This window comes from Candoia aspera, chromosome 13 (assembly GCF_035149785.1).
Source record: "Candoia aspera isolate rCanAsp1 chromosome 13, rCanAsp1.hap2, whole genome shotgun sequence".
Lineage (NCBI taxonomy): Eukaryota > Metazoa > Chordata > Lepidosauria > Squamata > Boidae > Candoia > Candoia aspera.
The window spans coordinates 21592736-21620056 of NC_086165.1; the positions used below are offsets into that span (position 1 = coordinate 21592736).

General features: G+C 47.3%; 1 protein-coding gene across 1 annotated transcript in view; it reads left to right on the forward strand.

Annotated features, from left to right (window-relative positions):
- The window catches only part of NOX5 (NADPH oxidase 5), a 68875-nt gene that overhangs the window by 16910 nt on the left and 24644 nt on the right, over positions 1-27321 (forward strand). The window contains exons 7-11 of the mRNA XM_063313997.1: positions 504-679; positions 6555-6737; positions 6900-7032; positions 7596-7747; positions 9601-9726. Of these exons, the coding sequence (XP_063170067.1) occupies positions 504-679; positions 6555-6737; positions 6900-7032; positions 7596-7747; positions 9601-9726 (770 nt within the window). The remainder of the gene's footprint in view (positions 1-503; positions 680-6554; positions 6738-6899; positions 7033-7595; positions 7748-9600; positions 9727-27321) is intronic.

A 27321-nucleotide genomic window follows, 5' to 3' on the forward strand; every position in this document is an offset into this window, starting at 1 on the left:
AGAGAGAGATTGTCAGTTCTGGTTTGACCATTTTATCATGATGGGTATTACACTCACAATTTTCTAACACATTAAAAGATTTTAAAGTTATTGAGGTAGCTATGATATCATTTAATAAAGAATGTTTTAGCATGAATGTTAACAGTGGTGTTCCCGTGATGTGCTTGAGCCAAACCAGTAAAACACCTGGAGGCTACATGCTTACAACATGCTAGGCTTGGGGAAATTTGCATTTGATAAGTTTAGAGGCAAATCCCTTGGCTAATTTATTGTTCAGAGTATTGTACAAGTCAGAAAATGAGTTAATTTAGTAACCAGGTTAAATGTGTTGTGTGAATACAGACAAAATATTATTGGAAAAAATGTGATTAAATTTGGTCCCTTTGTCACCTCCACATCTGATCTGAATAGAACCTAACCAGCCTACTGATATTCCTTGGGCCAACCATAATGCAAAATACTGTTTTAGGGAGTCACTTACCCAGTCTTTCTCTTGCCTATAGTGAGAATGTCTCAGGCCAAAGGAGGGTATCATCTCTGGGAATACCTGCTCACCACCCGGCCTGGCATTGGATGGATTTACGGAACTGCCTCCCTCACAGGGCTCCTCCTGCAGCTTCTCATCGGCCTGATGCTTGTGTGCTCCACTACCCTGGTCCGCAGGAGCGGTCACTTTGAGGTGACGGGCTCAGCCTTCCCTTGCTTCCTGTGCCATTTTTGTCTTTTTCAGTTGGCAAGACTAAGCAACTGAGTTCTTGTGTGCCCAGTCACAGGACATTTCCACACAGCCTCTGGCTTTGCCCCTCAGCAGCAGTGTCATGAAATCAAGTTGGTCTTTCCATGGCTGTTCTCAGTCCTCCACCAGGTTCCCCAGTGTTCCCCCAGCTGGCTAGTGGGAGGGCTGCAAAATGGCATCCTGCCCTCATGGATTATGCAGGAATGGCAAAGCACCTGAACTCCTGGCAGAGGGGTGGGAAATCCCAGGTCGTGGGGCAAAGTGATGTTCCCTGTGTTGGGGAGCTGCCCACTCCACAGCTCCAGAGGAAAAGCTAAAACTCTTTCCAGCATTTGTTCTGTTGGAAGGGGGAGATGGATGGTAATATAAATTGAATACAATCAATCAATCAGTCAATCAATCAATCTTACCAGGTCTATTCCGAGCTGGGAACACAGAGCTTAGGCAGTTGCTTGGACAGAGGTGAACTTTATTTTCCAAGAGCATGGTACAAAGTCTGTTGGTTGGAGGTGGCCACGCTTGTGTTCTCCCCACAAGCTCTTTATATAGGAGGGCTTGGCTATCGTTATGCAAAAGTGTTCCCGCCCTCTAGGAACTTCCGAGAAGGTGCACTTGGCCAGTTTCTTGGCAGGGGGCGCTCTCTGGGAATTCTAGGAAAGTGCAGTTGGCCTGGGTTCGGAGAGGGGGCGCTCTGCGGCCAGGCCCCCCTGCGGTTTGTGTCTCCTGTCCTCAGATAGTCCAGGTCCCCTGTGGGGCCGTGGCCTTGTCTGCTGGCCTGGACTGTCCACCTTGGAAGGGATCTTTTGTGCTTGGAGCATGGAGATCTGTTTGGCTGGGGAAGAATGTTCACCTGAATGGGCTGTGCTAAGAAGGGGCAACCTTTTGTCTTACAAGGTCTCTGATGAAGTCTGCAGGGAATCTTTTGTCTAAAGAGTTGGGGTTTCCTGTCACATTTTAATCTCTTGCTTCCCCTTTAGCACTGAACCCATTCTATTTTGTAACTTTTAACCTTTTACCTTGCTTGCGGAAGGGGAGACAATATGGAGGAAAACAGTGTTTGGGGAAGACTGTATGCCTGGGGAAGACAGTATGGTGGAACAGTGTGTGGGGAAGACAATATGGCAGAGAAGGGGAGGGGGGTCTTGAATTCTTCTCACAATCCTCAAGGAACCCCTGAGCTGAAGGTTACTCAGCTCACCTTAGGAAGGTCTCCAGACATCCCCTGATCCCATGGAGACAAGGGCATGGCACCAATCTCAGGTGAACACAGCCCTTATAAGTGCCAGAGTAGCAAGGCTTAGCCCCAGAAGAAGGAGAATGGCAATTGTTACAATAGAGAAGTAGGTTTCTGTTGTTGAGAAAATATCAAGCCAAGCTAACTTTATTACAGTCTTAGACCAGAATACATGGTTTTTGTTGTTGCTGTTGTTGTTTTTGGTGTCTTTGAGCCAGTGTTCCCTCCTGGCAACTGCCTGGACAAGTCCCTGCAGTTTCCTTGGCAAGGTTTTTCAGAAGTGGTTTGCCATTGCCTCCTTCCCAGGGCTGAGAGAGAGCGACTGGCCCAAGGTCGCCCAGCTGGCTTCAGGCCTCAGGCAGGACTAGAACTCACAGTCTCCTGGTTTCTAGCCTGGTGCCTTCGCCACAACACCACACTGGCTCTCTCACATGGTACATAACACAATCAAAACACAAGCTGAGAAAATATAAGGCATTCCATGTCAGGGAGCTTTGAACAGAAGATGAAAGTGCCCATAAGGTCTTCCTTCAGACCTCCTATCTGAAAAACAATTCTTTGAATTAAAATAGCAAAACAGAGGTTAAGCCAGCATGCTTCAGTGCAGCCTTAAGCATCCCCTTTATTTCCAGTGGTGTCTGATTTAAATTCCACTTAACCTCCAGAGGCTGGAAAATCAACATGTTGAGTGTTTGCACTCTGCTTGGTCTACCAGTATGTCTTCCTACCCAGAAAAAGGTATAAGATGTTTTGTCAAAGGGAGATCTTAGTAACAAAATCCAGCCCTGGAAAAAACATGATGCTCAAACAGAGAGAGCCAGTGTGGTGTCGTGGTGAAGGTGCAGGCCTAGAAACCAGGAGATGGGGAGTTCTAGTCCCACCTTAGGCACAAAAGCCGGCTGGGTGACTTTGGGCCAGTCACTCTCGATCAGCCCAACCCACCTCACAGGGTTGTTGTTGTGGGGAAAATAGGCAGGAGTATTTGGTATGTTCACTGCCTTGAGTTGACCAAAATATATATTAAAAAGGTGGGATAAAAATATTAAAACAACAACAAAAATACCATATCCAGTCTAAACATCTGGCTGACTGTGTGACCAACAGTAATTTCAAATCAATACGTTTCCTTTACAAAGCTCCTTGTTCTTCCTCCCAGACTCTATTTATATTTTGTATTTATTTATTTATTTATTTTCCCCTTCTTTTTTATATGATTTTTATTGAAACTTTTAGAAAAGAATATTAAAAACTAATACAAACTAATATAAAGTAAGGAAGAAAAAAGAAAAAGAAAGACAGCAAAGGGAAAGGAAAAAGTGCCAGAAAAGAAAAAACAGTTTAAAAAAATAGAAAAGAAAGAAAAAAGATACAAAGAAGTGGCTTAGAATATTCTTCACAGCAGTTATAATTATATTTTAACCTCTCTAAAATTACATCATAATACTCTTCTTTCTGTAATCTATCCTGTCTAAACACCAAAGCCATGAATCGCAAGTTCTTTTTTTTTTCATTTTTACACGAAACGTCCGTAAGAGGCTTCCAGTCACCAATAAATGTAGATAGTGTCTTTTCTCTAATCAAGTTAATTTATCCATCTCAGCGAGATCTGTCAATTTCACCAATCATTCCTCCATAGTAGGTAGTGTCAAATCTTTCCATCTCTGTGCGTATAATAATCTTGACACAGTAATCATATATTGAAATAACCTTCCATGACTTTTTCCTAATTGCTTATCCATTCATCCTAAAAGGAAAGGTTATGGCTTCAATTGAATATTAATCTTTAAAATCTTCTGTATCGAGGTATCTATTTGATTCCAGTTTTTTTTTAGTTTTTTTTAGATGTCCAAGCAAGCATGATAAAATGTCCCTTCACGTTGTTCACATTTTCAACATACATTCTAGATCAGGGGTCCCCAACCCCCGGGCCGCAGACTGGCACCGGGCCGTGGCCTGTTAGGAACCGGGCTGCACATCAGGAGGTGAGCGGTGGGTGAGTGGGCGAATGTACAGCCTGAGTGTTTACAGCCGCTCCCCATCGCTCGCATTGCCGCCTGAGCTCTGCCTCCTGTCAGATCGGTGGCAGCAGTAGGTTCTCTGTTGGGATGCAGTCTGAGTTTTGCAGCAACGGTGGGAAAAGTACTGAGCTCTGCAGCAGCAGCAGAAAAGTCACAACAGAGCCCAGCTTGACAGTTAGGAAGAGCGCCAAAAAGAAAGCAAGCCCATTGGCTGCTATCTCCAAACGGCTCAAAGAAAAAAAAAAAAAAGTTCGGGAAAAAGAGGAACGTGTTGTTGGGGACAGCCGTTCTTCAGGCTCAGCTTCCAGACCTCGCCTCTTAGGATCCAGAACTGGGAAGACCTTCCAAGCCTTGCACAGCCAGACCACCAGGCAAGCCCGCCTTCCTGTGCCTGCGCTGCCCTCAGCCGCTTCCAGCCCTGCCCTGCTGACCCATCCTCCACCACGTCCTACCTTCCTACGCCTCCTCCAGTCTCCCCCGCTGCCTCCATTGCTGCTGTGCTGCTGCCAAAGCCTCCAAGAGTTACCAGGCTGGAGCTCCGTGCCTGAACCTGCTGGTTTCCGTGCCGGTCCTAGGGCCTGACGTGTGCCTTATGAATCCAAGGAATTCTGTGGCTGGGTCTGCTTTGACTTTGCTGGCTTTCTGGAAGGGACTCTGCTCTTCAACCCTGCTGGCAAGCACGCAAGTACTCTGTGTCAAGCCTTGTTGTACCCAGTGCGAATCCTGCCAAGTCTTGTGGTTGCCTGAGTAAATCTTGCCAAGCCTTGCTTGGATCCAGTGTGAAATCTACCAAGCCTTGCCACCGCCAACGCGACCTTGCGAAGCCAAGCCATTACCCTGCTTACCACCATCCTGAGTTTCATGCCAAGCCTGCCGTGTGCCAACCAGCAACTAACCACTGAACTTGTATCACGCTTACTGTATTAATAAAGGTTAATACTTCATCTTCCGTGTCAAGTCACAGTTCAGAACAGGACATTCTCATAGGAGCGCGACCCCTACTGTAAACTGCGCATGCAAGGGATCTAGGTTGCACGCTCCTTATGAGAAGTCAGAATCCGACACTTATTTTAGTCCATGCGTGGCCCACCCATCGTTTTATTTACTACTTCCATCTGCACCTCTTTCCTGCACTGCGCACTTGTCTCAGTCACAGTCTTGGTAAGCCCACAAGCTACCCCTAGCCAAAATGAGTAAGAAACAAACATCGCTGGAAAGCTTCTTTGAAAAGGGGGAAAGACCCAATGATGAGACAGCAGAAGACTCTAAGACTGCCAACAAAAAGAAAGCTGCATTTAAAAGAAAATACCAACAGCCTACTTAAATTATGGGTGATTCACATTCTCCAAGCCCGCTTTGTATAAAATGTGGCAATCGGCTATCCAACGAAGCCATGAAACCTTCAAAACTGCTTCGCACATGGAGACCGAGCACCCTGCATTAAAAGACAAGCCTTTGGAGTTTTTCCAAAAGAAAAAAACATGAACACGAAGAACAGAAGCAACTACTGAAGGCCACCACCACTTCATCAAATGCATCTGCACTGAGAGCATCATTCTTAGTGGCTAACCACATTGCTAAAGCTAAGAAGCCCTTTACTGTGGGTGAAGAGTTGATCCTGCCTGCTGCTAAGGATATTTGTCATGAACTTCGAGGAGAGGCTGCAGTTCAAAAGGTGGCACACGTTCCTCTTCCGGCTAGACGAATTGATGAAATAGCAGAGGATAGTGACGCACAATTGTTAGAGAGGATTAATGAGTTACCGTGGTACACAATCCAGGGGGACGAGTCTACCGATGTTGACAACAAGGCAACAGTGCTTGTTTTTGTGCAATACGTTTTTCAAGAAGATGTGCATGAGGGTATGTTATGCGCACTTTTGTTGCCAACCAACACCACAGCTGCAGAACTATTCAAGTCTTTGAATGATTACATATCAGGAAAACTGAATTGGTCATTTCGTGTCTGTATATGCACGGACGGAGCGGCTGCCACGCTTTCTGGTTTCACTACTTGGATCAAGGAGGTCGCTTCTGAATGTGATTCTACGCACTGTGTCATCCATAGAGAAATGCTGGCTAGCCGAAAAATGTCACCTGAATTTAATGTTTTGCAGGATGTGATTAAAATGATTAACCACATTAAAGTACATGCCCTTAACTCATGTCTGTTCGCACAGCTCTGTGAGGAGATGACAGAAGGGGGCAGGGAGAAGCACTGAGCATTCCACTACGTGAAGCCCATCAACATAATCACATCCCTGTTTCTGATTCTGAAATGAGCGGCGGCTGCAGGAGGGGTAAAAAAAAAAATTAAGATGGTGGCCTCAACCAGTTGCTCAAAGCCCCAGCCCTTTTTCATCTGAGCTGCCTGTGTAACCCACAGAAAAAAGAGGCAGGACTTTGTTTGCTTGGTCTTAGCCACCGTGTGGGTTTTTTTTACACCCTGGATGCCCCTCTCTGAAATATGAGCAAATGTGGAATTTTATTTCTGTTTAGTTCCTTTAAACCATTGGTATAATTTCACCTTGCCATTCAAAATGTGTCCCTTCCTTTGTCACCAGCAGGTCTTCTACTGGACTCACCTTTCTTATATCCCCGTCTGGGCTTTGCTGATGGTTCACGGCCCTAATTTTTGGAAGTGGTTTGTGATCCCTGGATTTCTGTTCCTTGGAGAGAAGGCCTTTGCAGCTGCTTTGTCACGTGTCGGTGGGCTGTGCATTGTGGAAATCAACCTTTTGCCCTCCAAGGTGTGTTCCACAAATGGTAAGGTAAAAGGAAATGTGTATGAACATGTGTAACTTGCTAGTAAGCATAGAAAGGAACTGTGGCTTCTGGTTCATCATCCACTGAATCCTTACCACAGTGTGACTGTATCCCTATGAAGGCATGTTATTTCTTTTGAAATTCAGGTGACTCATTTGGTGATTAAGAGACCTCCCTTTTTCCACTACAAACCTGGTGACTATGTGTACCTGAACATCCCGGTCATTGCCCGGTATGAGTGGCATCCCTTCACCATCAGCAGTGCCCCAGAGCAGCCAGGTAGGGGACTGAGTGTCTGGAGGGGCATCTGCAAGGGAGGAGGGTCCTCCAGGTCAAAAGTGGAGCTCCCTTATCATCTGGACTTTTCTGACCTCCCTTCCCAGACATCCCTGGGTGGTGAGGAACAGGATTTCTTGAATTCCCATACCCATTGACCTGCCCAGCACTTCCTGGCTCAGGGTACAGATTCTGATAAGCTTTAACCATGAAGGGTCTGTTGCTGCTGCCTGAGCTTGGGATTCAAGATTGGATCTGTTGAACCCCCAAACGCAAGCCTCAAGGCAGCACTATCACATTGGACATCCGATTTCTGGATCATGTCTTCCAGGGATCTTAGAAAAATGGAAAGCTGAGAGTTCAAGAGTCTGAATTAATTCTTTCCCTGATTTATTCACTGCTCTATACCCTGCCCAAATCTTGTCACATCCAGAAAATGGGTTTCAGTCCATCTTGCTAATTTATACTAACCTGCTTCTTTCTTTGAGATAGCTGTGCTTCAGTCTACTAATTCAGATCAATCAGGAAGCCTTCATTCAAGGATAATATTCTCCTTCTCTTCAAAGAGACTATCTGGCTGCATGTACGATCGCTGGGGCAGTGGACCTACCGATTACATGAATACTTCTGGAACTATCATGAGCCTTTGGATGACAGTCCTGAATTTTCAGTGGCCAGAAAATCAAGGAACAAGAACAGACTCTCAAAATGTGTGCAGGTCTGTAGTTTAAAATACCTTTCCTTTCGACTCTGGAGTTTTTCTAGTTCTTGTTACTGGGTGATCTTAAGGTCAACTTGGCAGATCATCTTCCTCCAGCTTGGTGTTAGCTGGGAATTATGGGAATTGCACTTCACAGGTTGCATGTGATCCCAGGCCTGGTTTTGCAGCCACATGGGATCTCCAAGACTACATTACTAAAATATGTCAACAACATATCAAATGGAGATGATGTGAATTTTTGCCTATTTTCAGTGCAATATCAAAAAATCTAGCTATGTTAAGCCTCACACAGATGTTCCTCACACGCAGGTGTGGAAATCAAGTAAAAAACAAAATCCTGCCCACAGAGCAGCATCATGAGATTCACTGGTCGTGAGATTGGCCTGGGATAGAGCAAAGCACACTAACTGCTTTTTGTGCCATCTCATGAACCACAAGAGATCACATCTGGACAACCTCATCAGTGCCTTTGGAGGCACAGCGATCTGGGCATCTGGCAGCGGGGGCCTGTGTCATGATGTCATAACACGTTTTGTTATTTTTTTGGTATAATTTTTATTTAAAAAGGAGACAGAAACTAACACAAACTAAGATAAAGTAAGGAAGAAAAAGGAAAAAGAACTCAAAGCAAAAGCAAAAAGTGCAAGAAAAGACAAGAAAAATGTTGAGGAAAAATAGAAAAGAAAGAAAGAAAGATATAAGGAAGTGGCGTCCAATATTCTTCACAGCAGTTATAAGTACAATATATTTTAACCTCTCTCTCTAACAGTACATCATATTACTCTTCTTTCTATAATCTATCCTGTCTAGTCATCAAAACCATAAATCAAAGTTCATTTTTTAATTTTTACACAAAAAGTTCATAAGAGGCTTCCAGTCACCAATAAATGTAGATTGTGTCTTTTCTCTTATCAACAAAGTCGGTTTATCCATTTCAGCAAAATCTGTCAACTTCACCAACCATTCCTTCGTAGTGGGTAATGCCGAATCTTTCCATCTTTGTGCATATAGTAATCTTGCTGCAGTGATCGTATGTTGAAACAATCTTCCATGGCTTTTTTCTAACTCTTTGTCATTAATCCTAAAAGGAAAAGTTCTGGCTTCAATTGAATATTAATATTTAAAATCCTCTGTATCAAAGTATGTATTTGAATTTTTTAGCTTTTTTACATATCCAGCGAGCATGATAAAAATGTTCCTTCATGCTGTTCACATTTCTAACACACATTTGAAGTCCATACATTTGATAATTTCTCCGGCATCATGTACCAACAATACATCATTTATAAAAATTATCTTTGTGATCGTAACACAATGTAAATTTCAACCCTTTTAACCACATATGCCAGAGGTTTGGATGACATGGACATTTATGGTATGATAAAGTTAAGATTAATGTGGACTTTAAAAATCATTTTATTAGATGTGCCATATTGAGAATATGGAATGGTTTTCCATTTACGGTTACTTGAAAGATTTAAAATGGATAAAAAAACTTATGATATGGAGCAAAGGTAGTCAGAATTTGAAATACAATTGTGTACTGATGATGAACATGTAATTGCTAAAATGTACAACCTTTTGTTGAAATTTGAAGCAGAGGAAGAACAAGTTAAAGAATGTATGATAAAGTGGGCTAAGAACTTTGATTATAATATACAGATGGCTCAATGGGAAAATATGTGGTTAAAAGGGTTGAAATTTACATTGTGTTATGATCAGATTTTATTATTGTGATGAAATCTCAGCTTGCTACAGATACCCTTCTATAGAAATGGTTATACCAAGGCACCAGTAGCCTCTAATGGGGTGCTACAGCTCATCAGAATCTCTGTGAATTCTTCTTTCAGAAATGTGTCTTTTGCTCCCCTGATTTGGACCAGCCTGTGGCTACCAGTAAGGATGATATGATCCAGGTAGTATCGTACACACCCGTCCATGATCCCAGCATCACTGTAACAGGTGAACCTGAAGAGGTGAGCACATAAGCCAAGGAGGAGAGTTCTTGTGCATCTTCTCACCTAAAGATACAAGTGTCCCAAAGAAAGTCTTTTGTCATATGATTGCTTGCTTTCTATTTCCCTGAGCTGAGAAAAATTAAGAATTTAGATTTCTTTGGAGAGAACTTGCAGATTTGTAATCCTTTCCTTTCTTGATAAATGTTCAAGCAGAGCAGATCAGAAGCAATCAGATTTCTCTGGCAAGCAAGAAAACCTTATCCGGGCCCCAAAACAGAGATCTAGACCTCAAACACAGCTCCCAACTTGCAGCATTAAACATCTTTTGTCACTGACTGTTCACATTTCACATTAAGCCATTAGTTCACAGCCTATAACCCGCTGATGGTCCTTCGTAAATGTGGTGGTGAGATAATGTAGTGGTATGAAACATTATCCTCATCCTCTTCATCCTCCTACTCTGTACTTCCATATGATATTTGATGTTGCATTCCCTAAGTAATTACCTTTGCAAATATCTTGTATAATACAGCATTCACTGAATTGCAGTATTGGTGCTTTTCTATAAGGTGGTCCTCACTTAATGACCATTTATTTAACGATGGTTCAGTTATGATAGGGCTAAAAAATGTTACTTACAACCCATCCTTGAAGTTATGACTGTCGCACCACGCCTGCAGTCATATGACTGCAATTTGGGCACTTGGCAACTGGCTCGCATTTACGACCAATTGCAGCATCAATTGTGATCGCGATTTGTGACCTTCCCAGCGAGCTTCCAACAAGCCAAATTAATAGGGAACCATTAATTCACTTAATGGCCACATGATTCATTTAACAACTGCGGTGATTCACTTAACTACCACAGTAAAAATGGTTGTGAAATCGGGTCCAGTCATGTGATGCTTCTGTTAATGACTGCATCACTTAGCGACCAAAATTCTGGTTCCAATTGCAATCATTAAGCAAGGACTAGCTGCAGCATTGATACTGCAAAATATTTAATTTGGTTTGATTATGGTGATGGTCTGCAAAAGGTTTGATGCTAGTGTAGTGGTCTGTATAAAAAAAGGTTGGGAACCTCTGCACTAAGTGATAATATGTTTTATTTTATTTTGGCTTAATATATTAACACAGCCATTGTGGCAGTTGGGTAGCGCTTCTCTTCATTGTGGAAGTTGGGTAGTGCTACACCCACGTTGCTGCAGTTTCACTTGCGCTCGGGTTTCCTCTACTTCTCCAGCCAGGCAGATCCAATCTCGCAGGGTAGTTGGTTTCTCACATGCCAGAACCCACTCAAGATCTCTGATTTCAAGCCAGCTCTAATATACTCAATTTTCAGCAATTTCACTTACCAACTTCTTAAATTCAGATGCATACTCTGATACTGACCGGTTCCCTTGTCTAAGGATTTGTAGACTGGTTCTGGCCTGCATTGCAATGAGGGGGTCTTCAAATCAAGTATGTAGCACAGATATAAACTCATCGAAGTCTTCCAGCTCTGGGGCCTCAGCTTTGAACAGGTCCACAGCCCAGTCAGCTGCTTGCTCTTCTAGGTGGGCTGTCATGTACCAGATCTTAGCTTCATCATCCAGAAAGTCTCTTCCCCATTCATTCATGAATCCATGCACCTGATTCATGAACCAAGCCAGTGTAATGGTTGCCTATCTTAAAGTATTCTGACTCACAAGCGAGAGCTTGAATAAAATCTGGTTTATTTAAGAATAGTATGCAAGTACAAAGGAAGCTGAGAATGAGCAAAAGCATGCCAAATACAAACTAAAAACCCTCGGTGCAAATGTAAGCCCTCCCCCTCGTACAACTGTTTCAAATTCCCCATCCCAGGTGCTCCTAACGAGTTCTGCTAATCAACAGGTAAAAAGGACCTTGAACACAAACGATAACCCAAACACATTCCATCCCCATGAAAACAGATAGAAAGCCTGGTACAAGGTCTTCCAGCAGCTCCCTCCCAACCAGAACGCGCGTCAGCACCATGGCATGCGAAACGTTACGATGTTCATTAAACATTGCAACGACAAACATGACATACCACCCCCCCAAAAACACAGAAGAAAAGCCCAGTAAAATATAACATAAAAAGGAACAGTCAAGCCGCAGGCTTCAAGGGGTAAGCTAGGTGAAAGTGGCGAATTAAATCAGGAGCATTGACATGGTGAGCAGGCACCCACTCAGGGTGGGGGAAGTGTTTCCAACGAACTAGGTACTGTAGGGAGTTGCAAAGCTTGTGGGAGTCGGCGACCTCTTTGATTTCAAAGTGCTGCTGGCCATCGATCATGATAGGAGGAGGAGGTTGGGGGTGCCAGTGGGTGGAGTGGTGGACCGGCTTGAGTAAGCTGCAATGGAAAACAGCGTGTAAGCATTTCAAATTGTGGGGCAAGTCTAGCTTGACAGTAACAGGATTGATAAGAGCAACAATAGGGAATGGCCCGATGAACTTGGGGGCAAGCTTCTTTGAAGGTTGAGGGGATTTTATGAACTTAGTGGAAAGGTAAACCTGATCCCCAATTTTGAAGGTGTGCTGCAGAGAACGGTGTTTGTCAGTGTGGAGTTTGTAGGTAGCTTGAGCATCACTCAGAGGCTGCCGAATTACCGGCCAGGAATCAGCCAGCTGCGCAGCCCAATCGTGAGCCGAGCAGGAGGTAGAAGGGGGCTGGGGCAACTCAGGGATGGGAACAAAGTCCTGTCCGAAAACAACCCGGAAAGGGGTTTGCCCGGTACTCTGGTGAATGGCGTTGTTGTAAGCCACTTCTGCAAAGGGCAGCAATTCGACCCAATTGTCCTGATGGTAGTTGGTGTAGGAGCGAAGAAATTGCTCCAGGGTTGAGTTAAGAATCTCAGTAGATCCGTCCGTCTCCGGATGCGATGCCATTGACAACGCTTGTTCGGTGCCAATTAATTTCAAAAAGGACCGCCAAAATTGGGAGGTAAATTGTGTGCCGCGGTCAGTCACCAAACGGGAGGGGCAGCCGTGGAGACAGTAGATGTGGAACAGAAAGAGACGAGCCAGCTGCTGAGCAGATGGCAGGGAGGCACACGGAATAAAATGGGCTTGTTTGGAGAAGAAATCTTTTACAACCCAAATGACAGTTTTCTTTTGACTGGGTGGCAGGTCAACGATAAAGTCCATAGAGATCTCGGCCCAGGGACAAGATGGGCTGGCAACAGGCTGGAGAAGCCCTTGTGGTTTCCCCATTTTCCATTTTGACATGGCACAGACAGGGCAAGAAGCAACATAGTCTTTAACATCCCGCCGCAGCGAGGGCCACCAAAATTGGCAGCAGACCAAATGCAGGGTTTTGACGAAACCAAAATGACCCACCAATTTATCGTCATGGGAGCGGTGTAACACCGAAGCACGCAAGGTTTCAGGCACATAAAGGCGGTGGCCCATCCATGCAAGATCATCCTTGAAGGAAACTTTGTCTCGATTAGCCAGCAACCAAGTGTCAGATTTCACTGCTTGGAGAAAGTCGGTTTGCAACTGACAAGGGAGCAGCACTCCTCGGTTCTCTGAGGGGGCGGGGCCCTGAGCTGGCGGAGCGCGGGTCTGGCTTCGGGTGACAGCAGCCAGTCCCAATTGTGGTAAAGAGAGAACAGTACCAACCACTTGAGGGCTTTGGTCAATGTCCTGAGGCAAGCGGGACAAAGCGTCCGTGAGAAAGTTTTTCTTGCCGGGTATGAATTTCAATTGGAAGTTAAACCGACTGAAAAATTGAGCCCAGCAAATTTGTTTTGGGCTAAGGTGGCGGGGGGTGCGGAGAGCCTCTAAATTACTGTGGTCCATCCAAACTTCGAATGGGTAGGCAGCACCCTCAAGGAGGTGGCGCCAAGTTTCTGAAGCAGCTTTGACAGCAAAAGCCTCCTTTTCCCAAACATGCCACTGGCGCTCAGTCTCAGAAAATTTCCTGGATAGATAAGTGCAGGGTTTTAGGATGTTGTCAGAATCTTTTTGCAACAATATAGCCCCAATAGAAAAGTCAGAGGCATCTACTTGTACTACGAAGGGGCGTTCAGGATCAGGGTGCCTCAAAATAGGCTCTGTGGTAAAGAAAGTCTTTAGTTTCTCGAATGCAGCCTGGCATTCCAGTGTCCAATTTAACACCACCCCAGGGTGTTTTACCTTACGTGTTTCCCCCAACCCTTTTGTGTAAAGCAGGTCGGTGAGGGGCAAGGCAATTTCAGTGAAACCCTGGATGAACTGGCGGTAATAGTTGCTGAACCCCAGAAAACTCTGCAGCTGCCGTCGGGTACGAGGGCATTCCCAATTTAAGATAGCCCTAATCTTTTCAGGGTCCATCTCAATTCCCTTGTCAGAGACCCGATAGCCCAAATAGTCCAGTTGGGTTTTGTGGAATTCACATTTGGACAGCTTGGCATACAGCTTGGCTGCCCTAAGTTTTTCCAACACCTGCTTAAGAAGGTGTTCATGCTCCTTCTCGTTTTCAGAGTAGATAAGTACATTGTCCAAGGAGACCAAGACCCCTTTAAATAAGTGATCATGCAACACTTCATTAATCAATTGCATGAACACTCCAGGCACACTGGCTAAGCCGAACGGGAGGACTTTGTATTGGAAGGAGCCCAAGGGGCAATTAAAAGCGGTTTTCCACTCATCTCCAGCTCGTATGTGTATACGAAAGTAGGCTTCGCGGAGGTCGAGCTTAGAGAAAATTTTCCCTTTTGATAGGTGGGCTAACATGTCTTTCATTAGAAGCAAAGGATATTTGTTACATAGGGAGACTGAATTTAACCCCCCATAGTCCGTACAAAGTCTGAGTGTGCCGTCTTTCTTTTCCCGGAAGAGCACAGGAGCTCCAACTGGGGAATTGGCAGTTTCAATGAACCCCCATGCCAGGTTTTTGTCAATGAACTCATGCAATGCCTCTAGTTCTTTCTTAGTCATTGGGTAAATTTTTGGTTTGGGCAGTTGCGTGTTGGGAAGCAACTCAATTGCAGTCAGTTTTGCAATGGGGTGGCAGCTGGTCTGCCTCCATTTCCCCAAAGACGTCCACAAAGTCTTGATAACGGTCCAGCAGTTCTTCCAACTGTGGCAAGCTGGGGCGCAGCTCTGCGATTGCAGCCCTGCCCCCCCACACACACACTTAAGGGACTCCCCACTGCAGGGGCTTGGTAAAACCCATCTCTAAATGTAAGGGTCCGGTGCTCCCAATTTATATATGGGCTTCGCCAAGTTAACCAGGGGATCCCTAGAATTACCATGGGATCACCAACAGGCACAATGATGAATTTTAAAACCTCTTTGTGGCTGCCCATTTGCATTGCTACATTTCCAGTGAAATGAGTTGCTGGACACCCCCCCCCCCCCCCCGCCATTGATCTGTCTAGCTGGGTGAAGATCAAAGGCTGCTGGAGAGGGAAACTAGGCAGGTCTAGTGCAGCCACTAGATCGGGGTGGATGAGGCACCTCGAACACCCAGAGTCAACCAGAGCCCAAACTTCCGTGGTTCTAGTGCGGGAGCCCAGCTTTACTTTCACTGTTAGAGTGGGGCAATCAGCACTCACCATAGCGTCCTCATGCCCATCCTCCTCCACCTGCCCCAGGGCGCAGTTCAGGGCAGGTGGCTGGTGTTTCCCACCAGTTTTTTGCAGCATCCTCAACCTCTGCATAGAGATATATGTCTTCTTCAATGTCAGTAGCACCTTTGGCCATGGTCGTTCGGCGCGATGCCTGTGGCGACTTGGCCAGGACTTTCGTCGCTCGATCTCCAGACTTGAATTTCGGGCACTCGGCAGCTCAATGGCCTCCTTTTCCACAGCGGAGGCACTGTCCTCACGCATAGCGGCAATCCTTCTCCTCGTCTCCTGCTCTGTAGCTCGGTGGGGCAGCTGTTGCTCTGCTCTGGGGTCCCCGCATCAGGGTTGTTGTTTTCTCGGTTTGCCGGGTCTGCATGTAGGTGCGCTGGGCATGGTCAGCCTTACTGGCCAAACAGATCCACTCGTACAGCGACTCTGGGTCGTCCCTGCCTAGCGCCCATCTGAGGATGTCTTGGTTAAGTCCTTCTTTAAATCACTCAATGAGCGTTGATTGGGACCAGTCAGGAACCTTGCCCGCCAAAGCTTTGAATTCTAGGGCATAGTCGGCTACCGACCTGGGTCCTTGGGTGAGCTCCTTGAGTGCTTCCTTAGACCTGGCTTTGGCTAGGGGGTCCTCAAAAAACAGCTTCAAGGCGAACATGAAGTCTTCAAATGACCCAAGTTCAGGAGCGTCAGCCTCTGCCAGTTGGACATACCAGTCTGCTGCTCTGCCCTTCAACTTAGGGGTAATGGCCGATACCTTAGCCTCCTCTGACGTGAAATACGACCCAAATTGTTTCATGTAGTTCTTTGTGTTGGTTAGGAAAAAGGATAGTTTGGTGGGGTCCCCATCGAATTTGACAGCAAAGTCCTTCACCACCTTCCCTGTTGGAGGAGAACCAGCTGCGGGCTGAGCGGCAGGGCCCCAGGACACCCCGGAGGACCCTCTTCGGGGCGAAGCTCCATCGCGATGTCGCCTCCTGCCTCGGACCACCGGCGGTCCGCTAGGAGGGAGGGGAGAGGGTTGCAGGAAGTGAGGACTCTCGTCGCAGTTTCCCTGGTCACCCATCGCGATCAACAGGGTTTTCAACAGGTCTTCCATCAAATCCATCCTCGCCTCCAACCTTCTCATCCTCTCAGGGGTCACCGATTCCTCCCTCCATCAGGCGTCAGGTTGTTTCTCTGGTGCCACTTTGGTCGATTCCCCCTCTGGGGTCAGTGGGAACCGGTACTTCCAGGAAGCACCAGCTGTCTCTGCCTTAGGTTCTCCCTCATCGCTAGATCCCCCCAGCTCAGGGCTTGAGCTGGAGCCCCTTGGGTATAACGAAATATCAGGGGGAAGGGGGCTGTTCGGTGCTGGATCAGCTTGCGGTTCCAGCACTCCGGATGTTGGTCTTAGTTCTGTCATCGTTAACTATTTTCCTCACAAGAATTACACTTGGAAGGAGTTAACGGGTATCACAAAAGATTCTCAGCTTTATGTAATGGTTGCCTATCTTAAAGTATTCTCAGACTCACAAGTGAGAGTTTGAATAAAATCTGGTTTATTTAAGAATAGTATGCAAGTACAAAGAAAGCTGAGAATGAGCAAAAGCGCGCCAAATATAAACTAAAAACCCTCGGTGCGAATGTAAGCCCTCCCCCTCGTACAACTGTTTCAAATTCCCCATCCCAGGTGCTCCTAACGAGTTCTGCTAATCAACAGGTAAAAAGGACCTTGAACACAAACGATAACCCAAACACATTCCATCCCCATGAAGACAGATAGAAAGCCTGGTACAAGGTCTCCCAGCAGCTCCCTCCCAACCAGAACGCGCGTCAGCACCATGGCATGCGAAACGTTACGATGTTCATTAAACATTGCAATGATGAACATGACAGCCAGATGCTTTGAGTTTCCCCCAAATTTCACTTTTAAGTCTCGTATTTCCCAGCCTCCACCACCAGCTCGCTGTCCCAGCCCTGGAAAGTAATTTACAGGCTGGGACCCAAAAGAGGTGGTGCTTCACCTTCCGGGAGAATATTCTTCTTGCGGGTCTCTTGAAGCTCTCTGACCAGTCACTGCTATGGCTATCTGACACATTTGTCAGCTCATCTCTTTGAGTGCACCTTGCAAACCTGACATCCGGTCACCCATCTCCGACATCTCGTGCTTCACTCTTCCGATGCACTGCTCAGATTCGGCCCAGAAACCTCTCTCCATTGAAGTATATCAGCTGACTTCTAGTTCTGCTCCACGTCCAATCTTGCAATCCATGATCCATTTCTTTTGGGTCCTGCAGCAAGGGGTTTGGGCAAGAATCCACTTCTGCAGATCAGGTTTTAGCTCTGGCTCCTTCAGCTTGCACTCTTTTTGACTTGGCCATAATTTCTCCTGCCAGTAAATCCATCATGATGGTATTGCCCACCTTTGGGTGCTGTAAATCCTCAATTTCAGGGGAGTACTGCTGGGAAAGTCTCCTTCTTTCCAAAGGGACACCTCCAGCATTACTCTCTCCCTCCGCTTTCTCCATCTCAGCAGACAGTGAGTGATCTGTCATGGATGGCTGGGGAAGTCTCACTCCTGTTGAGAAGATACATCCAGACATCTGAATAAGTTCATCATCTTGCCACTCATCCAGGACGGTTAGCTCCAAGATTAGTTGACAACCCGAAATCCACAGAAGGGACTGCTCCCTCATGAAGATCAGTGTCCTCAGGGTAGGTTGCCATTTCTTTGTGACTTGGAGCTTTCTGTGATGATCCCAGTACCAAGTTCCCAACTTAGAAATTCTCCAGACAGGAGAAGCTTAAAGAATTCTTTATTGAGAATCTGATTAACACAGGATAGTAGCCAAAGCTCCAAGTGAGGATTTGGCGCCAAGACATTCAAAGTGATTCTTTCCCTTCTCTGATCTCATCCCTCCTCCCTGTCTCGCAAACAGGCTGTTTCTCACTCCTGAGTTCCCCCCTCCCATCTCGGTAGTTTGTTAGAGGAGGTGCTGATCAGCAAAGCAGTTAGCAATGTGAAGCTAACACAGGTTGGTTCTCTGGGAATGTGATGAATCTGTGAAGGCAGTTAATGCATGTAAAAACTTCTAATAGCAGGTGAACCAAGAGAAGGGAGCCTGACAAATGTGGACCACCAAAATTGTCTGCGTACTAGATACAACATTTTCACAAACCCAAAGTGCCCAGCAACCTTTGCATTATGACAGCGCTCTAATATTTTCTTTCTAAGGGCTTCGGGTACATTAAGTCTCTCCTTCTTCCACCACAACCCTTGTTGCTCCTTTAAAGATGTTTTATTTTCAGCCAGCCACTCATCTGTTTTTAAGGCTTCTCACATCTGCATTAATAGACCCTCTTCATTCTCTGCTGGGTTACTGAGACTCAGTTTTTGGCTTCATGTTGTTATGCCCATGCAGATTTGCTTAGAGGGGATGACTGTATCAATGACCTCCTCCTGTTGGCTGTTATGTTGTGGTAGGCAGGACAATATGTCGGCTAGGAAGTTCTTTCCCCCCAGGAGGTACTTTAGTGTAAAGTTGAACTTCCTAAAAAAATGAACCCATCTGATTTGTTTTTGGATTTAATTTTCTTGGGGAGTTCAGTGCTACCAAGTTTTTGTGGTCGGTCCACACTTCAAATGGGTGGGGTGCTCCTTCTAGTAAGCGGCGCCATGTGGCTAGCATCCATTTTACTGCAAATGCCTCTTTTTCCTATACATGCCATCACCTCTCAGTCTCTGAGAACTTCCATGACAGATATGTGCAGGGTCTTAGTGTGCTTTCATTATCTTTCTGCAACAGAATTGCACCAATCACCATGTCTGAGGCATCGGCTTGGACCACAAAAGGTTTTTGGGGATTGGGGTGTTTTAGTACTGGTTCAGAAGTAAATAGTCCTTACAGGCGCTCAAATGCCTCTTGGCATTCAGCAGTCCAATTCAGGCCTGCCCCCAGTTGCTTTGCTGCTTTTGGGTCAGCCTTTGTCATGATCACCGTTGCGATGCTTGTGACATCGCAACGGCTCGCATGACAATACAGGGAAATGGGTCCCTGGCGGATTAAGGCAAAGGCAACTATGAAACACAAAAGAAAGCAACAGGTGCAGGAAACTAAGTAACAACCGAGACCGGTGCGCGGAAGACAGCGATACAAAGTTGCCAACAAGCAATTGACTAACAACAAGAGAGGCGTGCCCGAGCTGTCAAAGGATTAAGAGCCTGATCGCCCAGCAATGGATCATTACCATTCAGGAAGGCAATCGAGGTGACGCCCGGGGCGCAGGGGGGCTGAACAACCTCTCACCTGACAGGGACGAAACCGGTGGGACTCATGGGATGCACCTGGAATAAGGTGGGGTGGAGCGCTGATCAGCGCGGGCTATTTAAATCCCGTTCCGGCGCACTCCCCTCACTCTCAGCTTTTTAAAGGCATGCACTCTGTTCCTCAATAAAGCCAGAACCTAAGCCCACGCTAGCGTCTGTGTCTGTACTGGATCGCAGGCAGAGCCTGACATAAAGCTGAGAGTCTCAAAAATGAACCTCGCCAGTCTCCACCGGGAAAAAAAATTTTCTGCGGGAGAAAACACCGGTGATGACGGAACCAGGGATGGCCATGGAGTCGGCGCTTCACACTGGAGGCGCGAAGGACACAACGCAAGAGGGGAGATGACCCGACAGCTGCTAGAGTCGGCGCACCTGAGATGGGACATGGGCTCCCTCCCTGCCCACACCGCACCCCAGTTCCAAACCTGGAGCTCCAGCCTGGAATGGAGAGCCCCGGCGGAAGACGAAGTTGGGGGCCAACAACTCTTCATGTGGGATGGCGGAGCAGGACCCCGGACAGGGACATCCTACACCACCTGGAGACTCCACTACCCCCAAATGCCCGAGCAAGGAGTCGCAGGACTGCCGATCGGGCAGCAACCGGCAGCACCGAGGACGGATGACCCTGTCACACCAGACAGGGTCAGAGCCCTGGAAGCCAAGGTATGAGCCCTGGAACACATGCTCCAGTCCATGGCATCAGTGGTGAGTGAGCTCACAAAGACTGCTGCTGCACAGGGGGCAAGAGGGGATCGGGGCACCCTACCCACCCCATCGACAACCACGAGAGGAAGGGGCCAAGAACGGGACTCTTTCGCAGGGCTTCGTGGTCCCAGCCCAGTGGGGGTCATCCCTAACCACCCACAGGTGGGGGTCTCGCAAGTTGGGGGATTCGCCAAGGACTTCCCCGTGAAATTTGACGGAGACCCCATGAACCTGTCATTCTTCCTGATGAACGCCAGGAACTACATGGCCCGGTATGGACATTGCTTCAAGATGAAAGCGTCCAAAATCTCAGCAGTGGCCACGAAACTCAAAGGCAGGGCTGTGGACTGGTACGTCCAGATGTCAGAGTCCGGAGCCCCAGCCCTGGCCACTTTTCACAACTTCCTAGCCGCGCTCAAACAATACTTGGAAGACCCCCTGGCAAAGGAAAGGGCCAAGAGTACCCTTAAAGGACTTTGCCAAGGGAAAAAAGTGATGGCAGACTACACTCTTGAGTTCAAGGTCCTAGCGGGTAAAATCCCGGAATGGTCTGAGGCCACCTTGATCGACATGTTCAAGGATGGCCTCAACCGTGAGGTGCTACAATGGGCACTCTATAGGGACGACCCAGACTCCCTACACGGGTGGATTTTTCTGGCCGGAAAGGCTGAGCACGCCCAGCGCACCTTCATGCTGGCAACCACGAATGACAGAACCCCTCCCAGCGGGAGAGGACCAGTCCCACAGTCGGGCCCGACCTGGGACGCAGAGCGACAACAGCGGTTTGCCCATGGGCAATGTGCCAGGTGTGGGAAGACGGGCCACTGGGCAGCTGAATGCTTCAAGGACAGGACGACGGATCGCCCGCCCAGACCAACACAGAAGGCGCCGCAAAGCCGCCCAACCCTCCCAGACGGCTGACAGGAGCACTAGCGACCCTGGATGAGGAAGCGGATGCCTACCTCACAGGGGACGTGGTTGATGCCCAGGAGCAGCCAGCGGGAAATGCCTCCCACCTGCCCTAAGCAGCGCCGCCGGGCAAGTGGTAAAGAAGGGGTGCGACAACCCCAGGGTGAGTGAAGATTACTCCATCCTGGCAGGGAAAATTGAACTGACTTACGGCTCTAGAGCCATCGCGGTCGAAGCTCTGGTGGACTCTGGGTGCTCCAGAAACCTAATCACCCAGACATTGTCACCGCACTAAAACTGCCCTGCTCCCCCCTCCCTAAACCGCTGGTGTTCCAACAACTCAACGGCTCTACAGCGGGGGGGGGACGGGGACGGGACGGACCGGCCACCCAGGGTACAAGAAAAGTCACCCTGAAAATGGGCACCCACAGGGAGTCCATAGACTTTGTGGTAATGCTGGTGGGGAAGCCCATAGTGGTGCTGGGGATCCCCTGGCTAGCACGCCACAACCCCTGCATAAATTGGAGGACCCGCTCTATAATGTTCGAGGACGGGGTCTACCAAGCACCAACAAAGGAGAAATCCTCTGCTCTGACTGTGGGGAGGGCAGAGATCATTGACCAAACCCATGCCCACCCCCCCAGAAGGACTGCCGGAGCAATACTCGGACTTCGCCGACGTCTTCGGGGAAGAGGAGGCAGACCAATTACCCCCCCATCGCAAGACGGACTGTGCAATTGAACTGATCCCAGACGTCCCATTACCCAAGCCCAAAATCTACCCCATGACCCAGAGGGAATTGGTGGCGCTGCAAGAATTTTTGGACAAAAACCTCTCCAGGGGCTTCAATGAACCGGCAAACTCGCCAGTTGGAGCGCCCATCCTATTCCGAGAAAAGAAGGATGGCACCCTGAGACTATGCACAGATTACCGCGGATTAAATTCCTCCTCCCTATCCAACAAATACCCCCTTCCCCTCGTAAAAGACATGCTGGCACACTTGTCAAAGAGAAGGGTGTTTTCCAAACTCGACCTCCGTGAAGCGTACTACCAAATTCGCATCAGGGAGGGGGATGAGTGGAAAACGGCGTTCAACTGTCCCTTGGGTTCCTTCCAGTACAAGGTACTGCCTTTCGGTCTTGCGGGGGCCCCAGGGGTTTTCATGCAACTCCTCAATGAGGTGCTGCATGAACATCTGTTCAAGGGCATACTAGTTTACCTAGATGATGTACTAATCTACACAAGGACTCAGAGGGAACACGAGAGATTAGTGAGACAAGTTCTCACTAAGCTCCAGAAAGCCAAACTCTACGCTAAGCTGTCCAAGTGCGAATTTCACAAGGCGCGCTTGGACTACTTAGGGTACAGAATCTCTGACAAGGGCATAGAGATGGACCCCGCGAAGGTTCAGGCAGTTTTGAGCTGGGAACGCCCACGTACCAGGCGCCAGCTTCAAAGCTTCCTTGGGTTCGCGAACTTCTATAGGTCCTTTGCGAGGGGGGTTGCGGAAATTGCCCTGCCCTTAACTGATTTACTAAAGACCAAAGGTGTCGGGGAGACACGCAAGGTCAAAAACCCAGGGGCCGTGCTTAATTGGACTCCCGACTGTCAAACCGCTTTTGACAGGATAAAAGCGCTGTTCACAGCAGAGCCAATCCTGTCCCACCCGGACCCCGAACAGCCTTTTGTGGTGCAGGCGGACGCCTCTGACTTCTCAATTGGGGCCATCCTACTGCAAAAGGATTCTGCTGGAATCCTGAAGCCGTGCGCCTATCTCTCTAGGAAATTTTCAGAGACAGAGAGGCGCTGGCACATGTGGGAAAAGGAAGCCTTTGCAGTTAAAGCAGCACTGGAGGCGTGGCGTCACCTTTTGGAAGGGGCGACTTGCCCGTTTGAGGTCTGGACAGACCACCGCAATCTCGAGGCGCTCCGTACGCCCCGGCACCTCAGTCCCAAACAGATACGCTGGGCTCAGTTCTTCAGCTGCCAGGAAATCTGTCTCTCGATCTGTCTCTCGATCTCTCTCCTCTTGGCTGAAGGTTTACCCAGTGGCTGATGACCAGTTCTGTGCCCTCTCCCACTCCTGCTGACCAGCGATGTCGGTGTCTACTGGCATCGCCTGGTGATTCCCATTCCCCTTCTGCTGGTTCGCTGGGAACTGCTAGGGCACTAGGGAACCACTCTGGCTTTAGGTGGGGAGCCTCTGGTTGAGGGTTCCATTGAGCAGCAGGCTCCATATCCATGAAGTCAATGAGCGAGACCCGGGTTCATCCTGGGGATCCCACACAAGGCTCTGTTGCTCCACTTCTCCATCTTCAGAGGCATAATCTGCATAGTCCTCTGACTCCAATACTGTTACTTCAGGTTGCAAAGGTTGAGCAGGTACTTGCTCCTGGATGGTGGATGAACCTTCCAGTGCAGCCGCTGCTCTGGTGGAACTTTCCTCATCAATCAGTTGATCAGCGGGTAAAGTTGCCATGGTAGACTTGAGTCTTTCTGTGAGGATCGTGGGTTCAGGTATCCCAATAGTAAGAAACCTCTCTGGAACCATTCGAAGTATTTCTTATTGTAAGATACAGTTCCATCTCCATCTAAAGACTCAAGTGAATAAGATTCCCTAGTTCCCTCCTTTTTCTTGCCCCAGTTTCCCACCTTCATTTGAAATTGAATATTTACAACTGCTATTGGTTTTACATGATTCCCAGCAACATTCTTCACTGTCTGTTTGCTGATAAGGTGTTAGCCACAACACTTTGGCATCAACTTGCTGGGTCAGTCCATGAAGTCTCTGTTTCTGACACAGCAGTCAATCCTCTCCCTCCGTCCTTTACAACCCATGACAGAGGAGAGGGACCAGAAGGGGGTTTTATGGCTTCTGGGGCCAAACCTCTGACACACATATGCCACCACTGGGAGTAATACCCTCAATAGTTTGAGAGAACATAGGAACATGAGGATAAATTTCTGACCAAGAAGTATTTTAGCTATATTGTGAGCTAGAGGTCCATGAACTGTTACAGTTGCCCCACAATCAGAAATTATCAGTACAATGTGTATAATTTCCATAAATTAGGCTTCAGTAATTTTTTTCAAATTGAGACCAATGTTTCCAACTTTTGTTCCATCTACCCCTACTACAGCAACAAAAGCATATGCCTGGGGCAGTAACGGTAAAAATGGAAGAGATGAAAACTAACAGTGTTAAGTTCTATAGATGGGTTTGAGAATAGCCAAGACCTCTCATTATTTGTTATTCTATACAAATCATCTATCACTGGGTGTGGGATAGTAAGAAGAGATGGAATAAAAGACACTGTGGTTACTGAAACTGGATGTGGATATAATAGAGTAACATTACATCCATAGGTGGAAAACATGCCAGAGCATGCTGTACCCACATGTTGCCAGCAAGTCCATGGGTAATTAAATGTCCCCATACAGTAGGAAATAAACTAAATATAAGCCAAAGCATCATCTTGAAGCATTTTATGTTAGTATTATTATCTGCTACTAAAATGTCCCAAAACTTAGAGACCCAAGCAATCCTTGAAGTTCCACTCATCAGTCCCAGGATCCCTCACAAGATGGATGGGTGGCACATGTTGTTGCTCCTCTGGACTGTGATGCATAACAGCAGGTTTGATGTGTGACCAATGAATCCAAGTGTTCCTCTCAGCCACTGTCACTGCAGATTGGGTAGTCATCAAAACTTGGAATGGACCATCCCACTTTGGTTCGAAAGGCATCTATCTATTAAAGGACTAGATCCATACCCAATCGCCTGGTTCATAGGAATGGAGAGATTCCTCCAATGGCAACATCTGCGTTAAGGTACTCTGTCTCCACAACTGCCTGAGATATCTGTAAAAAGAGGATAAATAGGAAAACAAAACAGAGTTCCCCCTTTCTAAATGAAGAGAATGTGGATCCAGCCCCTTAAGGACATCAGGAGCTCTTCCAAACAGCAATTTGAAGGGAAAGAAACCCAGATCTTTTCTAGGGCATGTATGCAAATGAAACAAAGCAACTTGGGGCCAAAATAAGTGTGTTTCCTGACACAATTTACCTAACAAGGTTTCCAGCTCTCTGTTTGCCTGTTCAACCCCCCTGAAGATTGTGGATGATAAGGAACATTATTTATTTATTTATTTATTATTCCAATTTCTATCACTGCCCATCTCCCCCTGAAAAGGGGGACTCTGGGCAGTTTACAAGAAAATTAACCATTTAAAAACATGAACGTATGAAATTACAAAGTAAGCAACCAAGATACTAAAATAATAAATATAAATATAAAATCCAAGTGGGGGAGATTACATTTGGCAGGGAGGACTCTATGACACGAGCCACCCCCAGGAAGAGCTATTGCCCTTCCCATCCCAGGCGAGGTGGCAGAACCAGGTCTTCAAATCCTTCCAGAAGGCCAGGAATGAAGGGGCCCACCTCACCTCTGGAGGCAGAATGTTCCGAAGGGCAGGCGCCACTGCAGAGAAGGCTCGCTTCCTGGACCCCACCAGGTGGAATTCTCTTGCCAACGGGATCTGTAGCATGCCCTCTCTGCATGTTTGGGTGGGATGGGTCGATGTTATGGGGATGAGATGGTCCCTCAGGTAGCCTGGCCCCATGCCATGTAGGGCTTTAAAAGTCAACCAATACCTTGAATTGGACCTGGAAGCAGACTGGCACCGAGTGCAACTCATGCAGCAGTGGTGTCACATGTGCCAATCTTGGGGCACTCATAACTGCTGTGCAGCCACATTCTGGAACAGCTGACGCTTCCGGATACTCTTCAAGGGTAGCCCCATGTAGAGCGCATTGCAATAGTCTATGTGGGAGATGACCAGGGCATGAGTGACCATCCAGAGGGCATCTCAATCCAGGAAAGGGCGTAACTGGCACACAACACAAAGTTGCACTGATCTGCATTGGCTCCTCTGGTCCTGAGTAAAGAGATGCTGTGGAGAGAGCTGGAAATCCTGGAAGTGCTCTGAGGCCCCTGTTTCTCCCCGGCTGCATCTGTCTGAGCTCTTCTAGCCTGGTGTCTATGACCACAGACAGTTGATATAAACCTTCTAGGGTAGCTGGTGTTCCCTGGCGCACTAATTCATTTTTAATTTCTTCATCCAGCCCATTTGAATTGGTCTTTCAAGGCATTCCAGTCCAGATCTCCTCCTAACAGCTTGAAATCAGCAATGCAAATTCCCACCTTCTTGTTGCCTTGCTTGAGCTTCCGAATTTCCTGGCTGGCAGTGACCTCTCTGATCGGGTCATCAAAGTGTGCTTGGAACCCTGCCAGAAAATTCTGGTAGTCGTTGAGAATTGGGTTGTTGTTCTCCACCATGGGAATAGCCCATTTGGCTTCTGGGCCCTTTAGCAGACTTAAAATGAAGGTGACTCTGGTTCTGTCTGTGGGAAACTCTGCCGGTCTGCTGTCGAAAAACATTGTGCACTGTGTGAGACAGGTTCTCAACTGTCCTGCTTCTCCTCCAAACTTCTCTGGTAGACTGCCGTGGGATCTCAAGACTACTGGCGGAGCTGCTGCTGCTGCTGCTGGCACCGGTTGTGGGTTAATCGGAGCTGGTTGTTATAACTGCTGTAGCATGGCTGCTTGTAATGTGTTGATTTGGAGATCTACTTGTTGTTGATGTTGTTGCAATGCTGCTGCCAGTTGTTGGATGGCTTGCCGAATTTCCTGGTTTTCCGAAGACATTTTTCCAAATGTCTCTTCCTTTTTTTTTTTTGTTCCTCCCTCTTTCAATGGGAGTAGGGAGTTTGTTAGGACTGATGTCCTAACAGTCAGGAACCATGCTGAGACAAGGAATAGGTCCCTAGTGTTTCATTACTGCTACATTAGACAGAAAATCCTAACAAATTGAAGAAGTGTGGGAAAAACCCAGACAGATAAACCCCAAAAGTTAAGGCGGGTCTGATCTGTGTCTCTCTGAATGGCTGCTTAACTCCTCAGTACTACGCATGCATTTTCCCCCCTGGATAGGGGCCCCCTCCTGCTCACCATCAGTATTCATGACAATCATCAGCATATTGATGATACTTCATCTCGTGGTGACGGATGATCTCACCCAATGGTTTCATGTAGATGTTGAATAGGAGAGGAGAGAGAAACAAAC